General features: G+C 38.0%; 1 protein-coding gene across 4 annotated transcripts in view; it reads left to right on the forward strand.

Annotated features, from left to right (window-relative positions):
• CDC27 (cell division cycle 27) overlaps positions 1–19,471 on the forward strand; it is a 66,708-nt gene that overhangs the window by 40,311 nt on the left and 6,926 nt on the right. For 2 of the 4 annotated variants that reach the window (XM_008012275.3, XM_008012277.3), the window contains exons 10-16: positions 825–924; positions 2,228–2,435; positions 2,639–2,811; positions 5,388–5,540; positions 6,934–7,142; positions 11,455–11,572; positions 14,854–14,982. In XM_008012275.3, coding sequence (XP_008010466.3) covers positions 825–924; positions 2,228–2,435; positions 2,639–2,811; positions 5,388–5,540; positions 6,934–7,142; positions 11,455–11,572; positions 14,854–14,982 — 1,090 coding nt within the window. The remainder of the gene's footprint in view (positions 1–824; positions 925–2,227; positions 2,436–2,638; positions 2,812–5,387; positions 5,541–6,933; positions 7,143–11,454; positions 11,573–14,853; positions 14,983–19,471) is intronic. The other 2 variants (XM_008012278.3, XM_008012276.3) reach the window with 1 other exon arrangement.

The following is a 19,471-nucleotide window of genomic DNA, read 5'->3' on the forward strand; positions in this document are numbered from 1 at the left end:
AAAATATATATCTCTCTTTATTTTCTGAAATTCTTTGACCCAGACTCAGGTAGCTAGTAGGATTTCCCATAAATTATAAAGTTTAGATACTTTAGTCCATAAGTTTACCCACAGTCAATTCTCGATTGTTTCAGATTTTAGGTTTGCTTGCTCCTAGGATTGAAATTCTCATATCTCAGGGTTTGCCTTTAAAGTGAAAATGTACAGAGGCTCCTTTTGCTCTAGACAGAATAAACCTTTGATGTAGTTGTTTGAATTTACAGGGAGATGACTTCTAAAATATCATTTGTTCTAGTGGTATTTGTCGACAGATACCCCACATTTAGACTGTTTGCCCAATTGTCTTTTCTTTTTTCTCTAATTTGTTGTAGTTGCAAATGAAGGGTAAAAATAATTGAGTTATAGATGTGCTTATCATTTATTGATCCAGAATTTTATGAGGATTATTTTTAGTTCAAATTAACAATCTCAGAGAGAGTGAAGATCTGTGCTGTAATCTTTACTATTTTGTAGTAACGAGTCATTTTATTTTTATTTATTTTTATATGAAGGAAAGTTTATTAAGGAGTACTGACTTATGATCATAAGCTGAAGTCCCACAAGAGGCCGTCTGCAAGCTGAGAAGCAGGAAAGCCAGTCTGAGTTCCTCATTTTTAAATACTGTGTTTTCATAGAGAAACCACGAAAAGAACTGATCAAATTCATCAACTTTAGAGTACTTACATAATTAATGTGTATTTTTTAAATATACCTGAATTGAAACAACGGTTAATGGTCATAAATCAAGTAAAATATTAATGTCTTCCTTTATAATTTTTTTTTAGTACAACACCTCAGGTATTGAGCCCCACAATTGCATCTCCCCCAAACGCACTGCCTCGAAGAAGTTCACGACTCTTTACTAGTGACAGCTCCACAACCAAGGTAATTTAAAGATTTCTGTATGTCACGTTTACTTAATGCTTCCCCTGCTGAAATTTCTGTTCATTGATGACTCCATTCCTAAAAAGTTAATAAAGAGACTATTTCAAGTTTAAGAATGTTTTAAGTTAGAGGGACATCTATAATTTTTGTGAAGTTAATTAGTCCTTTGGTAAATATTATATAATATTCTTTTTCAATTAAAAAATTTTTTTTCTCAAGTTAAAAATGACAGGAATAATCTTGAAATGGCAAAATTATAGTAGTGGACAACAGATCAGTGGTTATTAAGAGTTAGGCCTCTAGGAAAGATGTTACTATTAAATCATGGCACAAAAGAATTTTGTTGTGGTGGTACAACTGTGCTGTATCCTGATTGTGGTGGTTGATTACACAGATCCATTCACATGATAAAAGTTTATAGAACTATGCACACAAACACACGGTTTTATGTAAAAACTAATGAAATCCATATAAGGTCTTTAGTTGATAGTATTGTACTAATTTCAGTTTCCTGGATATGATGATATACTATGGTTATGTCAGATGTTATTATTTGCGGAAGAGTGAGTCTAAAATTATTTGAAAAGTTAAAAAAAACTGGAGACCTGGCAGATGCAGTGGCTCACGCCTGTATTCTTATCACTGTGGGAGACCAAAGTGGGCCAATCAATTGAGGTTAGGACTTCGAGACCAGCCTGGTCAACATAGCAAGACCCCATCTCTAAAAAAAATAATGAGCTGGGATGGTGGTACTCTTTGATCCCAGCTGCTTGGGAGGCTGTGGTGGGAGGATCGCTTGAGTCTGGGGAAGTCAAGGCTGTGGTGAGCTCTGATTACATCATTACACTCCAGCCTGGGCAACAGAATAAGACCCTGTCTCAAAAAAACAAAACAAAGGCCAGGTGCAGTGGCTTATGCCTATAATCCCAGTTACTCGGGAGGCTGAAGCAGTAAAATCGCTTGAACCCGGGAGGCAGAGGTTGGGTTGCAGTGAGCCAAGAATTACATCTACTTATTTTCTTACTTTTAAATAATAAATGAGAGTTTGATATACTTTCACAAGAGGGCTACACTTAATGCTGACACACCTTAATCACTATTAGTTAATGTAATTTATGTTCAGAATTACTGTGTTTAAAATTAAATGACTTTGAAGACCTTTGTTTTTATAAACTCTCTTCTGAAAAAAATATAGAATTAATGAAGATTGTACATTTATTTTATATCTAATACTGGAGAAAGGGCTGAGGAGAATTCTAAGATACATGAGTATAACAAGTGTGAAATTTCCCCCCTTTTACAGGAGAATAGCAAAAAATTAAAAATGAAGTTTCCACCTAAAATCCCAAACAGAAAAACAAAAAGTAAAACTAACAAAGGAGGAATAACTCAACCTAACATAAATGATAGCCTGGAAATTACAAAATTAGACTCTTCCATCATTTCAGAAGGGAAAATATCCACAATCACACCTCAGATTCAGGCTTTTAATCTACAAAAAGCAGCAGCAGGTCTGTTTTAAATGCTTAATATTATCTTTATATTTTATTATGTACTTATTTTAAGTAAATTTCTTTATGTTCATTACAGTACCTTCATTGTTTTCTATATAGATGTTAGAATTTTTAATAGATTAGTTTGTAATTACCTTTTCTAGAGAACCAAACTGTTTTATTGCATTTTTTCCTTTGTTTACTATATTATTTTCTCCTAGAAGGTTTGATGAGCCTTCTTCGTGAAATGGGGAAAGGTTATTTAGCTTTGTGTTCATACAACTGCAAAGAAGCTATAAATATTTTGAGCCATCTACCTTCTCACCACTACAATACTGGTTGGGTACTGTGCCAGATTGGAAGGGCCTATTTTGAACTTTCAGAGTACATGCAAGTAAGTATAGAAAATGGTTATATATGCCTTTCTAGGGATAATTTCAATTTCATTAAAATAAATTCCCATGCTTGAGAAGGCTAGATCTAAAAGATCAGTATTTATTATATAATGTCTATATATTTATTTTGTCAGTATTTATAATGTATAGATACAGTTCTTTCTTGTGTTACTTGTGTTAAGGAGTAATTTAAATTCTTTGCAACTTCTCGGAATAGGTTTGTCATCCAGACATTCTTACGTAGACTGTATCCTATTCGGTTGTATCTGAAAATACATATTTACCATGTAATAGGATTTATTTTTTTTCTACAATATACAGAGTTAATTACTGGGGTGAATTTTTGACATTAAATATGTTTTATAAACTTGAAGAATGCTATGAAGAAAATTGTGTTTGAGGACACAATGTCCTTATTACAAGGCTTTTTACTCTTTGGATTTTAATTAAATTTGTTGCTTAAGTTATCTGTCTATACCAGAAAAGGAGAGAATGATTAACCTAAAGTCAAAGAAAGTTCTAATTCCCAATTTAAATTACCCCTCAGTTCTTCCCAAAGCATTTTCTCCACCCCCAACTTAAAAAAAGAAACCTGTTAGAAACCTGTATATTAATAAAATGTTTCTCATATGGATTAAAGTTCATATGATTCGTTTTTTGCTTAATTTGCTTTCAGTTCATTTATTCAGTATATATTTCTGTGCATATGATATCCTGGACTCTCTTCTAGACTCTGTATTACAGCTAGTCAGACAATTCCTTGCCTCTGTGGAGCTTACATTCTAGCAACAGACAAATTGTAAGCCAATAAATGTATAACAACAGGTAGCAATAAGTCATGAAGAAAAATGAAGCATGGTGAGGAAACTGGGGGACAATGAAATATGGTGTTTTTGTTTTGCTTTGTTTTTGTTTTTATGCCCTCAGAGGGAAGGTTACTCTTCTTTTCATGATCCATGCAAAGATCTAGAGGAAAGGTGTTCTTTGCCACAGAGAATACATACGGAGGATACCTATTCATACAACTTAATTTTGAATAGTACAGAAAAGAGAGTTGAAGACAGAAAGTCTTATTCATTACTAGAAAACCCATGTTTCGATTATGGTCCTTTATTGGTATGTAGCATATACACAGACAGGCAAGAGCTGTGTTTGGAAAAGCCCTTTAAAAAATTATTTCTAATTTATTGTTTCACAGCTACTTTAACATAAATTAATTTTATTGTTTCCCCTAGTTACAGTGGTGACCTAAATATTTAACTAAAGAAAGCCTGTGTTTCAACTTAATTTCATGAGTTTTTTCCCATTTTTCTTTTTGTCAATGCCATAATCATTTTTCAAAGGAAGCAACAGATTCTGAAAACTTTGAAACCATATATTTGGCTGATAGGTCTTTTATCTTGTTACCATGCCTACATGAAAATCTTGGCCAGAGGTGATGGCTCAGGCCTATAATACCAGCACTTTGGGTGGCCAAGGAAGGGGGATCACTTGAGCTCAGGAATTGGAGACCAGCCTGGCCAATATAGTGAGACCCTGTCTCTACAAAAAATGAAAAAATTAGCTGGGTGTGGTAGCACTCACCTGTGGTCCCAGCTACTTGGGAGGCTGAAGTGGGAGGATCACTTGAGCCTGCAGGTCAAGGCTGCACACTTACCTTTACAACTTTTAAGAGATTGCAAGGAAGTTACAAATCATTAAGCTATTCTCAGATATCATATGGCCACTTCTTGGCATTAAGCACTCAGTTTTAAAATGCTCTTATTTTCTGTCATGTTCATTTCATTAAGAACAGTCCAGATATTCCTTATTCTAAACTAAACTATGAGAATTTATTTTCCTTTCTTTTTTTTTTTAGTACCTAGACCTTTTCTGGCAGCTGAGAATTTTGAACTTGGTAAATTGATAAACTAGGAAACTGATTTTATATAACCTAAATCCTCAAACTTTAGAGGGAGAGAAACACAGTTCTGGGAGCTGTGAATGTGATGAGGAAAAAAATTGATCAGGCAGCTGAGGAGAGACCCTGAAGTCAAGAGAGTGCTGCAAAGGAAAGGGTAATTAATAGGTAGGGCCTATAATTCCTAGCAGACACAATATTGGTGTGTGTATTCAGGGCTCAATAGGATTGATAACCATAGGATTGATAGCCAGCTTAACCTGTTTTTTCCCTCTAAATTTTCTAGCACAACCTCTCAATAAATAACAAATAGTTCAAAAAAATCACTTGGAAATGTGGTTTTTGAGAAAGAAATGTTGACTTTTCTTTTGAATTGTAGTTTTGTATAGATTTCTCTTCTGTCTTTTTGGTAGAAACTCAAATTTCCCTTTCAAAGTTCATGTTCTTACCATGACTTGTGTATAAATACTAGGTTGACTGTCAATATGGTTACATCAGTATTTGACCTGCCATATAGATTGCTCAATTTGTCCTTGTGTTAATACTCATTCACATAAAAACCACAATACAAGGCAGCATTTAGATCCTGTGAAGATAATGACAGGGGCTTTCCCTGTGTATATATATATAAATTGTATCAACTTATTTTGTCTTACTAGTTTTTTTTAATTTCAGGCTGAAAGAATATTCTCAGAGGTTAGAAGGATTGAGAATTACAGAGTTGAAGGCATGGAAATCTACTCTACAACACTTTGGCATCTTCAAAAAGATGTTGCTCTTTCAGTTCTTTCAAAAGACTTAACAGACATGGATAAAAATTCGCCAGAGGTATGTTAACCAAAATACTTTGCTTATATAGTTACCTTTTTGATCACCCTCAACAGATAGAGATGAACCAAACAATTCAAACACTATTTAGTGTCACCCACAAGTATTTCTTTTTTTTCTCTCTCTATCTAGTCAGGGACTCAGAGAGGAAGAGACAGTCCTAGAATGTGCCGTGCAGATTCACAAATAGAAAAATCACAAAGCAGATGTTTCATTCAGGATTTATCAAGATTTGACTGCGTTAAGTTAGCTGTTGTCACCAAGATGAGAGTTCATCGAGCAGAAGTTATATAGATTGAAAAACTTAATAATTTTAAATTAAAATAAATTAGTATTGTCATTGTAAGACATAGGTGCAATTAATTTACATGCTCTAATCTTGTAAGATTGTATTTCATTGCATTTCAAAAATATTTAATGATACTTTTGTAACATATCTAAGCTTAGAATTAAATACAGCCAATTCTCATTATTTGCGGTAATTCTGTAGTCAACATGAACACCGAATTAATGCTACTGAACCAATGTTCCTAGGAGTGATGGAGGGTTTGAAACAGAGATAGATTGTGGATTATAATCTTGAACCCTAAAAACAACTCATCCTGGTAGATCCTATTTTCTTTACAAAAGAGAGAATGCTGCTGGGCGTGGTGGCTGACACCTATAATCCCAGCACTTCGGGAGGCTGAGGCAGGCGGACTCTTTGAGCTCAGGAGTTCCAAGACCAGCCTGGGCAACATGGCAAAACCCTTCTCCACAAAAAATACAAAAATTAGCCAGGTGTGGTGGCTGGCGCCTGTGGTCCCAGCTGCTCGAGAGGCTGAGACAGGAGGATCAGTTGAGCCTAGGTGGCGGAGTTTGCATTGAGCCACGATCACACCACTGCCCTTCAGCCTGGGCAACAGAACAAGACCAGATCTCAAAAAAGAAAAAAAAAAAAAGAGAGAGAGAGAGAGAATGAGGTTCAGAGGTGACTTGCCTGAAGCCACCCTACTTTAAAGTGCCAGCATTGGGATTCAAATTCTGTCCAGCTGTCCCCAGAGCCAAAGCTTCTTGCACTACACTAAACTACCCCACAGAGTTTCTGTCCCCTGGTCATCTCTGCATGAGAGCTAAAACAAGAAGGTAGAGTCACATTATTCAACCTCAAATGAGAACATACCTTTTGATGACCATGAAAGCACTACGAGTATTGATTTTGGTTTTATAAATAAATTTTAACAATCAGACAAATTCACAAATATGGAATCTGTGAATAATTAGAATTGACTATCTACTGAAGCTCTATTTTTGTCTTTCTGTTCTGAGTTGAGGCATGATTTTAGTCATAGATTTGGTTTTAGAAAAAAATAAAATTTTAATTTTGTTTGGTTTTTGTTCCCATTTTTTTAAGGCCTGGTGTGCTGCAGGGAACTGTTTCAGTCTGCAACGGGAACATGATATTGCAATTAAATTCTTCCAGAGAGCTATCCAAGTTGATCCAAATTATGCTTATGCCTATACTCTGTTAGGGCATGAGTTTGTCTTAACTGAAGAATTGGACAAAGCATTAGCTTGTTTTCGAAATGCTATCAGAGTCAATCCTAGACATTATAATGCATGGTAAGTGCTAATGAAGTGCAAAGACAAAGTCTTACTGATGGTGGTGGCACTCACTAATTTTTCTTGTTAGATAGCGCTTTATTGTCGTGAATTTGGTTACTAATACTTAGGGATGGTGCATACTGGTCAATAACTTCTCACTAAAATGTTTTCTTGTGAAATACATGTCTTTATCAAACTCTTAAATTAACTAATGATAATAGAATACCAGATCCTTATACTCAACAGTTTCAGCCTTCTACCAAACTTTTGCAGATACTGTAGTTGTTTTTTGTTTGTTTGTTTGTTTAATTTTGTTACTTGATTTGTTACTCTTATAACACCAAAATGGTGATTGAGACAAAAAGTGCTTGGGAAATTGGAAAGGAATAGCATAATTCACTTATTGAATAATAGAAAAAAACATTGAAAACATTCACTAGTTGCTGCTTTCTGACAGTGTTCCAGTTTATTGAGTTACTATTAAGAACTTAGTGTACCCTTTTATTTAGCAGTGTCTGTATTTTACTTTTTTGTGCTTGTGTATAAGTAGACACATAGAAAATTACTACCTAGGTCATATTATTATCAGCTGAATAAGATATGAAAAAGTTTGGTCCTATTTCTGCCTCAACACCATACTTAACTGTTGGCATTTATTGTATTTTTCTGGACTGACTGAATAGTTTAAATATCAAGAGAAAGTATAATTCTGAAGTCATAATTTTTGGTCTTTTTTTGTCATATATGGTTATCTTTGGAGTTAATTATAGCAGTTGAGTTTTATTATTCGATTTGCTTCTAAATCTAAAGCATTATATTGCTAAAACATTTTTTGATTTGTGAATATGTTGTTTAATGGGTTATATCTCATTTTACAGTAGTAGTTACATTGCCTGAAAGATGACCAAAAAAATAGTGCTAGCTTTTGCTGACCAATGTAACAATCAACTTGCCAATACTGCCTTCTCTTCCAATAGATACGTTCTCTGTAATATTTTAAGAACTCAGTTCTTAGTAAGACTCGTGTTGTTTTTTATTTTTTCCCATGTCTGGTTGATTCTTGTGTTGTTTTTTTAAATGTGTGTGGTCTGTTCAGCTGTTTTGCAGTAGTCACATTCTTAAAAAACTTAATCATATCAAAAATTGTGTTTAAAGGAGGATTATTCAGATTTGCAAGCTTTTACTGGGAGGAGTTTAAATGCTGACGTATTTAGGTAACTCTAAATACTGAGCAACTTTATTCTAACTACAAAATAGCCTTTCTTTTGTTTTCACTTTCACTATCATTAGCATAGTGTTTAATACCTTTTCTTCATCTATAACACAATTATAATGATATATAAAGCCACTCAAATAAAGCAGATATGTTGTGCTTTTTTCATATTCATTTGGTGCTTATTCCCCTTCATCATCATCATCATCATCATCATCATCTAGTTATGGCTGTGAGAAGTCTCTGTAACATAAACCATCCACACTATGTTCATTTGACATTTTGAAAATTCAGGAGAAATACCTGCGTATTAACCTAATACACTATTACATAGCCTTTAAAAATTGTAATTTCGAGGTCTATAAGTATAGGAGCATGCTTTTGATAACAGTAAGTGGGGGAGAAGGAAGCCAAACATGACACTGTGTATGCTGTAATTATAATAATATAAAACAGAATGTGGAAATAGCATTATTAGGAGTTCAGCCTTTAGAATCACTAAGGAAGAACCTGGTTAAAATCTTTATTAGCTGTATAACTTTAAGGAAGTTATTTAACTTCTCTAAGTTTCAGTTTCCTTAGTCGAAATAAGGATGATAATGGTACCTATGATTCCTCCAGGGATTAAATGAGATAATTTAGTAATGGTCTTGTCACACATGTAGTAACTACTCAGTAAAAATTAGCTGTTAAATCTAGAATATGGCAGGTATGGTGGCTCATACCTGTAAGCCCAGCACTTTGGGAAGCTGAAGCAGGAAGATTACTTGAGACCAGGAGTTCGAGACCAGCCTGGTCAACATAGCAAGACCCCTTCCCTAATAACAACAACAACAACAACAAAATTAAGGCCGGGCGTGGTGGCTCATGCTCTTAATCCCAGCACTTTGGGAGGCCGAGTCGGGTGAATCATGAGTTCAAGAGATCAAGACCATCCTGGCCAACATGGTGAAACCCCGCCTCTACTAAAAATACAAAAATTAGCTAGGTGTGATGGTGCGTGCCTGTAGTCCCAGCTGCTCAGGAGGCTGAAGCAAGAGAACTGCTTGAACCTGGGAGGTAGAGGTTGCAGTGAGCCGAGATTGTGCCACTGCACTCCAGTATGGTGATAGAGTAAGACTCCATCTCAAAAAAAAAAAAAAAAAAAAACAGTCAGACATGGTGGTGTATGCCTGTAGTCCTAACTACTCAGGAGGCTGAGATGGGAGGATTGTATGAGCCTAAGAGTTTCAAGGTTACCTACAGTGAGCTATGATCATGCCATTGCACTCTAGCCTGGGCGACAGAGCAAGATGCTGAATTAAAAACAAAAAAAAAAAACTGTATGGGTTTAGGGGTGTGGTTTCTTTTTTCCTTATTATCATAGTTTGATTTGATTTGATTTGATTGTTTTTGCTTGTAAAAGTGACTCTTTAAACTGTTTTAATGGTCTGGGCATGGTGGTTCACGCCTGTAATCCTAGCGTTTGGGAGGCCAAGGTAAGAGGGCTGTTTGAGGCTGACTTTGAAACCAGCCTGGTCAACATAGTGAGACCTTGTCTCCACAAAAAATTAAAAATATATTAATATAAGAAGGCTGGGGGCGGTAACTCACACCTGTAATCTCAGCACTTTGGTAGTCTGGGACAAGTAGATCACTTAAGGCCAGGAGTTTAAGACCAGTCTGGCCAACATGGTGAAACCTGGTGTCTACTAAAAATACAAGAAAATTAGCTGGGCATGGTGACACATGCCTGTAATCCCAGCTACTTGGGAGACTGAGGCACGAAAATCACTTGAACCCAGGAGGCAGAGGTTGCAGTGAACTGAGATTGCACCACTGCACTCCAACCTGGTTGACAAAGCAAGACTGTCTCAAAAAAGAAAAAAATATAGGCCAGGCATGGTGGCTCACACCTGTAATCCCAACACTTTGGGAGGCCAAGGCCGAGGTGGGCGGATCACCTGAGGTCAGGAGTTCGAGACCAGCCTGACGAACATGGAGAAACCCTGTCTTTACTAAAAATACAAAATTAGCTGGGTGTGGTGGCGCATGCCTGTAATCCCAGTTACTCGGAAAGCTGAGGCAGGAGAAATGCTTGAACCTGGGAGGCGGAGGTTGTATTGAACCGAGATCGCGTCATTGCACTCCAGCCTGGGCAACAAGAGCGAAACTCCATCTGAAAAAAATAAAAATTTAAAAAAAAAACAGCTTGTCGCCGTGGCTCACGCCTGTAATCCCAGAAATTTGGGAGGCCAAGGCCGGCGCATCACCTAAGGTCAGGAGTTCAAGACCAGCCTGACCAACATGGAGAAACCCCGTCTCTGCTAAAAATACAAAATTAGCCGGGCATGGTGGTGCATGCCTGTAATCCCAGCCACTCGGGAGGCTGAGGCAGGAGAATCGCTTGAACCTGTGAGTGGAGGTTGTGGTGAGCCGAGATTGCGCCATTATGCTCCAGCCTGGGCAACAAAAGCGAAACTCTGTCTCAAAATATATATACATAACAATATATATATATGTGTGTGTGTGTGTATATATATATGCGTGCCTGGGCAACATGGCAAAACCCCATCTCTACAAAAAATTAAAAAATTAGCCGTGCCTGATGGCGTGCACCTGTAGTTCCAGCTACTCAGGATGCTGAGGTGGGAGGATTGATCACTTAAGCCTGGGAGGTCGAGGCTGCAGTGAGCTGTTATTGAGCCACTGCACTCCAGCCTGGGCAACAGAGTGAGATGCTGTCTTTAAAATATAATAATAATAAACTGCTTTAATGGCTAGGCATTGTGGTTCATGCCTGTAGTCTCAGCTACTCTGGAGGCTGAGGCTGGAGGATTCCTTGAACCCCGAAGTTCAAGGATGCAGTGAGCTATGATTGGCCCACTTCACTCCAGCCTGGGTGACAGAGTGAGACCCCAATTCAAAAAACCATTTTTTTAATTAAAAATAAGTAAATAAAATGCTTTAATGATTTTTATCATAACTGATATTTTTTGCCTCCCCTCTAAGACCACCAGTATTGTTCCACTGGTTTATTAAAATGCCAGATTCTATACTTGTTCTTTTACTAGTTGAACTAAATTAGCAACCTAAACTTTATATTTTTAAAAATTATACTTTGTTTTATACTTTCAGGTATGGTTTAGGAATGATTTATTACAAGCAAGAAAAATTCAGCCTTGCAGAAATGCATTTCCAAAAAGCACTTGATATCAACCCTCAAAGTTCAGTTTTACTTTGCCACATTGGAGTAGTAAGTAGCTTTCTAAACATTAATACTCTTATTAATCTCCCTTTTGAAATATGTTTGTTATTGATTTAATTGCTATGATAAAAATTGGTCCTTTTTTGTGTTGAAACAGTATTCTGGAGTCTATTACAACCAAAAATACTACCCATTTGGCTTAGCATAAAAGAAAAATCATAGAATTGCCCTTATACCTTGCACAAGTCACTTCATTGCTCTGAGCTTCTATTATATGAATGTCATGTACTACTTGCTTACCTTATAGGGTTGTTCTGTGACTCAAGTAAGATGTCTCCTGGCCGAATGCAGTGGCTCATGCTTGTAATCCCAGCACTTTAGGAGGCCGAGGCAGGTGGATCACCTGAGGTCAGGAGTTGGGGACCAGCCTGGCAAACATGGTGAAACCCCATCTTTACTAAAAATACGAAAATTAGCTAGACGTGGTGGCACATGCCTGTAGTCCCAGCTACTCGGGAAGCTGAGGCAGGAGAATTGCTTGAACCCAGAAAGAGGAGGTTGCCATGAGCTGAGATCGTGCCACTGCACTACAACCTGGAAACAAAGCGAGAATCTGTCCCAAAAAAAAGAGAGATACTTCCTATTTTTGAAAGCATGGGCTAATATTTAGCTCCTAAGTAGTTTTTTTGTTGTTTTTTGTTGTTGTTGTAGTTTGTTTTTTGTTTTTTGTTTTTTGTTTTTTGAGATCTGTCACCCAGGCTGGAGTGCAGTGGCCCAATCTTGGCTCACTGCAAGCTCTGCCTCCCGGGTTCACGCCATTCTCCTGCCTCAGCGTCCCAAGTAGCTGGGACTACAGGCGCCCACCACCACACTTGGCTAATTTTTTGTATTTTTAGTAGAGACGGGGTTTCACCATGTTAGCCAGGATGATCTGGATCTCCTGACCTCATGATCCACCTGCCTCGGCCTCCCAGCGTGCTGGGATTACAGGCGTGAGCCACCACGCCTGGCCTTAAGCAGGTAATATTTTAAGGCAAATGGTTCCCTGTGTTTTTTAAGCCTCTGAGTAACATAGGCATGTTGTTACTAATTAAAATTCTTTTAAGGCAATATGCACAATCATTTTTATATTCATATATTTTAAATATATCTGGTCACAAATTGTACTTTGGCTGGGTACAGTGGCTCATACTTGTAATCCCAACACTTTGAGATGCCAAGGCAGGAGGACTGCTTGTGACCAGGAGTTCAAGACCAGCCTGGACAACATAGCGAGACCCAATCTCTACAAAAAAATTTTACAATGAGCCTGGCATGGTGGCGCACACCTGTGGTCCTGGCTACTTGGGAGGCTGAAGCACAAGGATCACTTGAGCCTAGGAGTTCAAGGCTGCTATGAGCTAAGAAGGTGACATTGCACTCCAGCCTGGGCAACAGAATGAGACTCCATCTCTTAAAAGAAAAGAAAATAAGTAAATTGTACTTTAATAGGAGAAAAGATATGTACATTATGTTTGTTTGCTTTTTAAAATCTCATTTATTAGCTTCTGCATAAGTATGGTACCTTAAGTTCTTGTTCTCATCTTCTCATCCCTTTCCGCCTCTCCCTCCCCTCAGCTTCTCTCTTTTTTTCCCCCTAGTAAGTTTAGCTTTTGTGGGAATGGTCATACAATGTCAGGAAATTATGTTAATTTGAAATGTCACTATCTTGTGGAGAGTGGAATTCTAATTCTCTTTTGACTATAATGAAATTGACCATGATGATAATTTTCTTAAAAATGGTCATACTTCAGCACCATAAGACAGGGCAAGAAAAAAAAGTTGACAATAACTTCTTTTATAGTTAGCTACTATGCAAAAAATGTAGAGGTAATGTGTCTACTTAAAATTATCTTGTGTTGTCATCACCTTATTTATTCAGTTCAAAATTAAATATCTCTTGACACCTTTTGGTGAAGTTGAACACTTTTTTTTTTTTAATAGGAATTTTTTTTTTTAATAGGAATTTTTTAAAAAAAAAAAAATAGGAATTCTTTGAAACTTATTGTAGAACAAGTTTTAAGTTTTTGAGTGGTTTATTTGAAGAAATTGTCAGGTAAGAGAGTAAGCTTTTCTCTTTAGGGAACTAGTATTTAGGGTCTCAATCCTGTGGGCAGAATATTTGGCCACCATTAGATCATTGCATAGATGAGTTCAGCAAGCAGAAGTTGGCACTACCTACTCTCACATTCTTATGACCATGATATTTGTTAAAGTTCTGCAGCCACACTCATACATTCATTCACTCCAGTTGTTTTTGTTTTTTTGTTTTTTTTTTTTGAGACGGAGTTTCGCTCTTGTTGCACAGGCTAGAGTATAGTGGCGCAATCTCAGCTTACTGCAACCTGCACCTCCCAGGTTCAAGTGATTCTCCTGCCTCAGCCTCCCGAGTAGCTGGGATTACAGGCGCCTGACACCACGCCCAGCTAATTTTTTGTATTTTCAGTAGAGATGGGGTTTCATCATGTTGTCCAGGCTGATCTCGAACTCCTGACCTCAGGCGATCCACCAAAGTGCTGGGATTACAGGCGTGAGCCATCGGGCCCAGCCCACCTCACTTTATTTGTAACATATAATTTGTCCAAGGAGGAACATAGCAGAATATTAGTATATACATATGAATGAATAGTGAGGTTTGGTACTTTTTAAAATCTTTTAAATTTTAAGTTATTTAAAATAAATTATTTGCTTCCCAGTAGTAGAGATCAGTGATTTTCAATTATGTAAAGCAGTAAAATCATTTTTCAAATAAATACCTAAAATATGAAAATATCATTGTTCTGAGTGAAACAAGGTTTGTAAACAGGAGTTTTTTTAACACAGTTTTGAGAAGTCTAATATTTGAAAGACTGCATAAACCTGATGAAATGTGAATATTATCTGGCTAAATAGTACAGATCTTTTTTTTTAATAGAACACCAAAGTTTTGCTTGCCTTTTAGACTTAAAGGTAACCAAATATCTGCTCTAAAGATAGACTATTGGTTATCATCATAAATATGTACCAGAGGACCTAGATTTTTATCTCAGAGCAAGTTATTTAAGATATCTAGACTTCAGTATTCTCATCTTTAGTGAAGCAGTTGAACTAGAATTAGAAGTGATTTTAGAGATAATATATTAATCATTTGGTAATCAATTACTAAATCCACTTAATGCAGTGGATAATCCAGTTAGACCCTACAGCCTTATCTCTAATAATTTGATTATGTTGGTTTTGAGTCACGTTGAGTCTCACCTTTCTTCATAAATGTCAAGAGGGAATATTAACATGATCTTTATTTCTTACAGGTTCAACATGCACTGAAAAAATCAGAGAAGGCTTTGGATACCCTAAACAAAGCCATTGTCATTGATCCCAAGAACCCTCTATGCAAATTTCACAGAGCCTCAGTTTTATTTGCAAATGAAAAATATAAGGTAAGATAAATATCTTAAGGGTCTTCAGGGTTGTGTTGCTTAAAAACAACGTTATCCGTTGTTTTCAATAAACTGAAAGTTATTTGTTTAGTTTTGATCTGAGACATTTTTTCAGAGCTGTTAATTTCATTTTTTGTGATTTTTATTTCTTCATGAAATACTCATAGGAAGGATAGGTGTGTGGAAATTTAGGAATATGTGGTTATCCCTTGTAAAGATGCCTTATATAGAAAGGCAGTTTTTTTCATCAGGTTTTTAATCTTAAAGGTAAGACCTGAATCATCCTCTTAGGACCAAAGTAAGGGAACAGATGAAAATGAATGTATGGGCCAGGCGCAGTGGCTTACACCTGTAATCCCAGCACTTTGGGAGACCAAGGCGGGCGGATCACCTGAGGTCAGGAGTTCAAGACCAGCCAGGCCACATGGTAAAACCCCATGTCTACTAAAAATACAAAAAAATTAATTCGGCATGGTAGCAGGTGCCTGTAAATCCCAGCTACTTGGGAGGCTGAGGCAGGAGAATCGCTTGAACCCAGGAGGCAGAAGTTGCAGTGAGCCAAGATCACACCACTGCACTCCAGCCTGGGTGACAGAGTGAGACTTCATCTCAAAAAAAAAAAAAATTAAAAAAAAGAAGAAAATGAATGTGTGTGCATTATTCAGCATTTATTGATTACCCATTATGTGTCAGGCACCAGAAATATAGTGGCAAGTAAAGCAATCATCTTTCCTGCTTTTGAGGGGCCTACTATCTAGTACTTCTCTAAGAAAACAGACATTAACCAAATAATCACAAAATATAATAAATGTTGAATACATAAAGGGAAAGTGTAGTAAGTTATGAGAGCTTATAACACGGAGACTAATTCTAGTCTGATGTGTCTTTCTCTTTACTTCTCACTTTTTCAAATAATGTATGCTTAGCCTGAAACAAGTATTGAAAAAAGAAGATAAGGAAACTGAGAAAGAGAAAAGAGGCAAAAAGACATGAGATTTTTGTCATCATTTATTCAGTCAGAAACCATGAAGCAAAATCTTTTAAAATAAATTTGGGGCTGGGCACAGTGGCTCACACCTGTAATCCCAGCTCTTCGGGAAGCCAAGGTGGGCAAATCACTTGAGGTCAGAAGTTCGAGACCAGCCTGGCCAACATGATGAAACCCCGTCTCTACCAAATACACAAAAATTAGCCAGGCATGATGGTGCACACCTGTAGTCCCAGCTACTCAGGAAGCTGAGGCACAGGAAACACTTGAACCCAGGATGCAGAGATTGCAGTGAGTCAAGATTATGCCACTGCACTCCAGCCTGGGCAACAGAGCAACACTCTGTCTCAAAAAAAGAAAAAAGAAAGAAATATACCAAACCAGTGATAACTTATTTTAAGACTAATAAAAATCCCTATAATCCCAGCACTTTGGAGGAAGAGGCGGGCAGATCACATGAGCCCACGGAACTTGAGACCAGCCTGGGCAACATGTCAAAACCCCATCTCTACCAAAAAGAAAATACAAAAATTAGCCAGATGTGGTGACGTGTGCCTGTGCTCTCAGCTACTCAGGAAGCTGAAATGGGAGAATGGCTTGAGCTCAGAAGGCGGAGGTTGCAGTGAGCTGTGATCGCACCACTGCGCTTCAGCCTGAGCCAGAGAGCTAGACCCTGTCTTAAAAAAAAACAAAAAAAATAGGGCTAGGCACAGTGGCTCACGACTGTAATCCCAGCACTTTGGGAGGCCGAGGCAGGCAGATCATGAAGTCAGGAGTTCGAGGCCAACCTGGCCAGCATGGTGAAACCCTGTCTCTACTAAAAATACAAAAATTAGCGAGACATGGTGGCGGGCACCTGTAATCCCAGCTACCTGGGAGGCTGAGGCAGGAAAATCGCTTGACACCGGAAGGCAGAGGTTGCAGTGAGTCGAGATCAAACCACTGCACTCGAGCCTGGGCAACAAGAGTGAAACTCCATCTCCAAAAAAAAATTAAAAATAGACTAATAAAGATATACAAAGGGATTAAATATATAATTTATCCAGTAATTCCTTTAGTTTTATTCTGTCTTCTTTATGAAGACATGGATTTCTATTTTTACTGGTTTTGTCCCTTTAAAAAGCTTCTCTTTCTTTAGTTTTTGTTTTTCTTGCTCTGTTCCCCAAGCTAGAGTGCAGTGGTGCAGTCATAGCTCACTGAAGCCTCAAATTCCTAGGCTGAATCCCAAGTACCCAGGACTACAGGCATAAGCCACCATGCCCAGCTAATTTTTTTGTCGAAATCAAGTCTTGAAAAAGCTTCTTTAGGGCCAGGTGCCATGGCTCATGCTTGTAATCCCAGCACTTTGGGAGGCCAAGGCAGCCAATCACTTGAGGCCAGGAGTTCAAGACCAGCCTGGCCAACATGGTGAAACCCTATCTCTACTAAAAATCCAAAAATTAGCCATGCCTGGTGGTGCATGCCTGTAATCCCAGCTACTCGAGTGGCTGAGGCATGAGAATCGCTTGAACCCATGAGGCGGAGGTTGCTGTGAGCCCAGATCACACCTCTGCATTCTAGCTTGGGCAATAGAGGGAGACTCTGTCTCAAAAAAAAAAAAAAAAAATTTTTTTTTAAGCTTATTTTAAATCTAATAAACCTTTTTCAGCTTTTAACTACTCTTTGAAGTACTATAATTGCAAATCAGTATTTGTTTTTATGTACTTGCTTTATTGTATTTCTTTAGATATGAAGGACTTTATTCATTATTCTTAAAGCCATTTTAATACCAATATACCTACCAGATAGGCCACATAAATCAGCCTTTACTTGCTTCAAGAAGCCCAAGTTCTAATCTCATCAGTTGTCTGGACTATGACATATATATAGTTACAGCCATTTTTGTGGAGTTTTCTTTGTTTAATTAGGCAGCCTTCCAATCCAAAGTAGGACCAGAGAGACTCCCTCTTTTGTTATTATCATTATTATTATTATTATTATTATTATTATTATCATTGTCATTATCATTATTATATCAGGCAGCCTCCTGAGCCACAGTAGACTCAGAGAAACTCCCAGTTATAGGCATTTTGGGGTATGAACTTGGGGCTTCACTGAATTATGAGGCCTAATTTGATGCATGGACTAGATATAGATATGTGACTGTATGAAAAGGGCATAAAGAAAAGTTAAAGGGTACATGTTCTCAGGATCTCCTGGGACTGTGTCATGGGCCATTCATTAGTTACTTGAAAACAAGAAAGAAAAGTTAATGATTGCTTCTGAGATTTTCTGGCTCCAAAATGAAAATCAAGGGGACCATTTCAACATCTCTAAAACATTGCTAGCCATCACCTTATTTAATGTGTTGTACTGATATTTAATCATTTAAATCTTAAGTCTTTAGGGTAAAAGTAAGAACTCCGATGCTGTGTTAGACACTATTTCTCAATGAATCCTTGTAATTAGATCATTGGGGGTGGAGATAGGCATGCTAGTTGCATGAAATGTTGATAACAATTATAATATGCAGTCATAGCAAGAAAACATATCAGTTCTGAATTGGGTGTGTTGTAGCAGTGAAGGAGGATTGGAGTCTGTCATCTTAAAGGTTAAGATTTCGTTAAAGGACAGGCACAGCGGCTCACGTCTATAATCCCAGCACTTTGGGAGGCCGAGGCGGGTGGATCACAAGGTCAGGCGTTCAAGACCAGCCTGGCCAACATGGTGAAACCCCATCTCTACTAAAAATACAAAAATTAGCAGGGTATGGTGGCGGGCGCCTGTAATCACAGCTATTTGGAAAGCTGAAGCAGGAGAATCGCTTCAACCTAGGAGGCAGAAGTTGCAGTGAGCTACTGCACTCCGGCCTGGACGATAGAGCAAAACTCCATCTCGGGGGGGAAAAAAAGATTTCTTTAAAGGCTGGGCATGATGGCTCACGCCTGTAATCCCAGCACTTTGGGAGGCCATGGTGAGAGGATCACTTGAGGTCAGAAGTTTGAGGCCAGCTTGCCAATATGGTGAAACTCTGTGTCAACTAAAATACAAAAATTAGCCGGACGTGGTGGCACGCACCTGTATTCCAGCTGCTCAGGAGGCTGAGGCAGGAGAATCGCTTGAACCCGGGAGGCAGAGGTTGCAGTGAGCCAAGATCACGACACCGTACTCCAGCATGGGTGACAGAGCGAAACTCCATCTCAAACAGAAAAAAGATTTCTTTAAAGTAAGGCCAGGCGCAGTGGCTCACGCCTATAATCCTAGCACTTTGGGAGGCCAAGGCAGGTGGATCACCTGAGGTCAGGAGTTCAAGACTAGCCTGGGCAACATAGTGAAACCCCATCTCTACTAAAAATACAAAACAAAATTAGCCAGGAATGACAGGTAAGCATCTGTAATCCCAGTTACTCAGGAGACTGAGGCAGGAGAATCACTTGAACCCAGGAAGCAGAGGTTGCAGTGAGCAGAGATCGCACCACCGCACTCCAGCCTGGGTGACAGAATGACAGTCCGTCTCAGAAA

The sequence above is a fragment of the Chlorocebus sabaeus genome, chromosome 16, assembly GCF_047675955.1.
Source record: "Chlorocebus sabaeus isolate Y175 chromosome 16, mChlSab1.0.hap1, whole genome shotgun sequence".
NCBI classification, from domain to species: domain Eukaryota; kingdom Metazoa; phylum Chordata; class Mammalia; order Primates; family Cercopithecidae; genus Chlorocebus; species Chlorocebus sabaeus.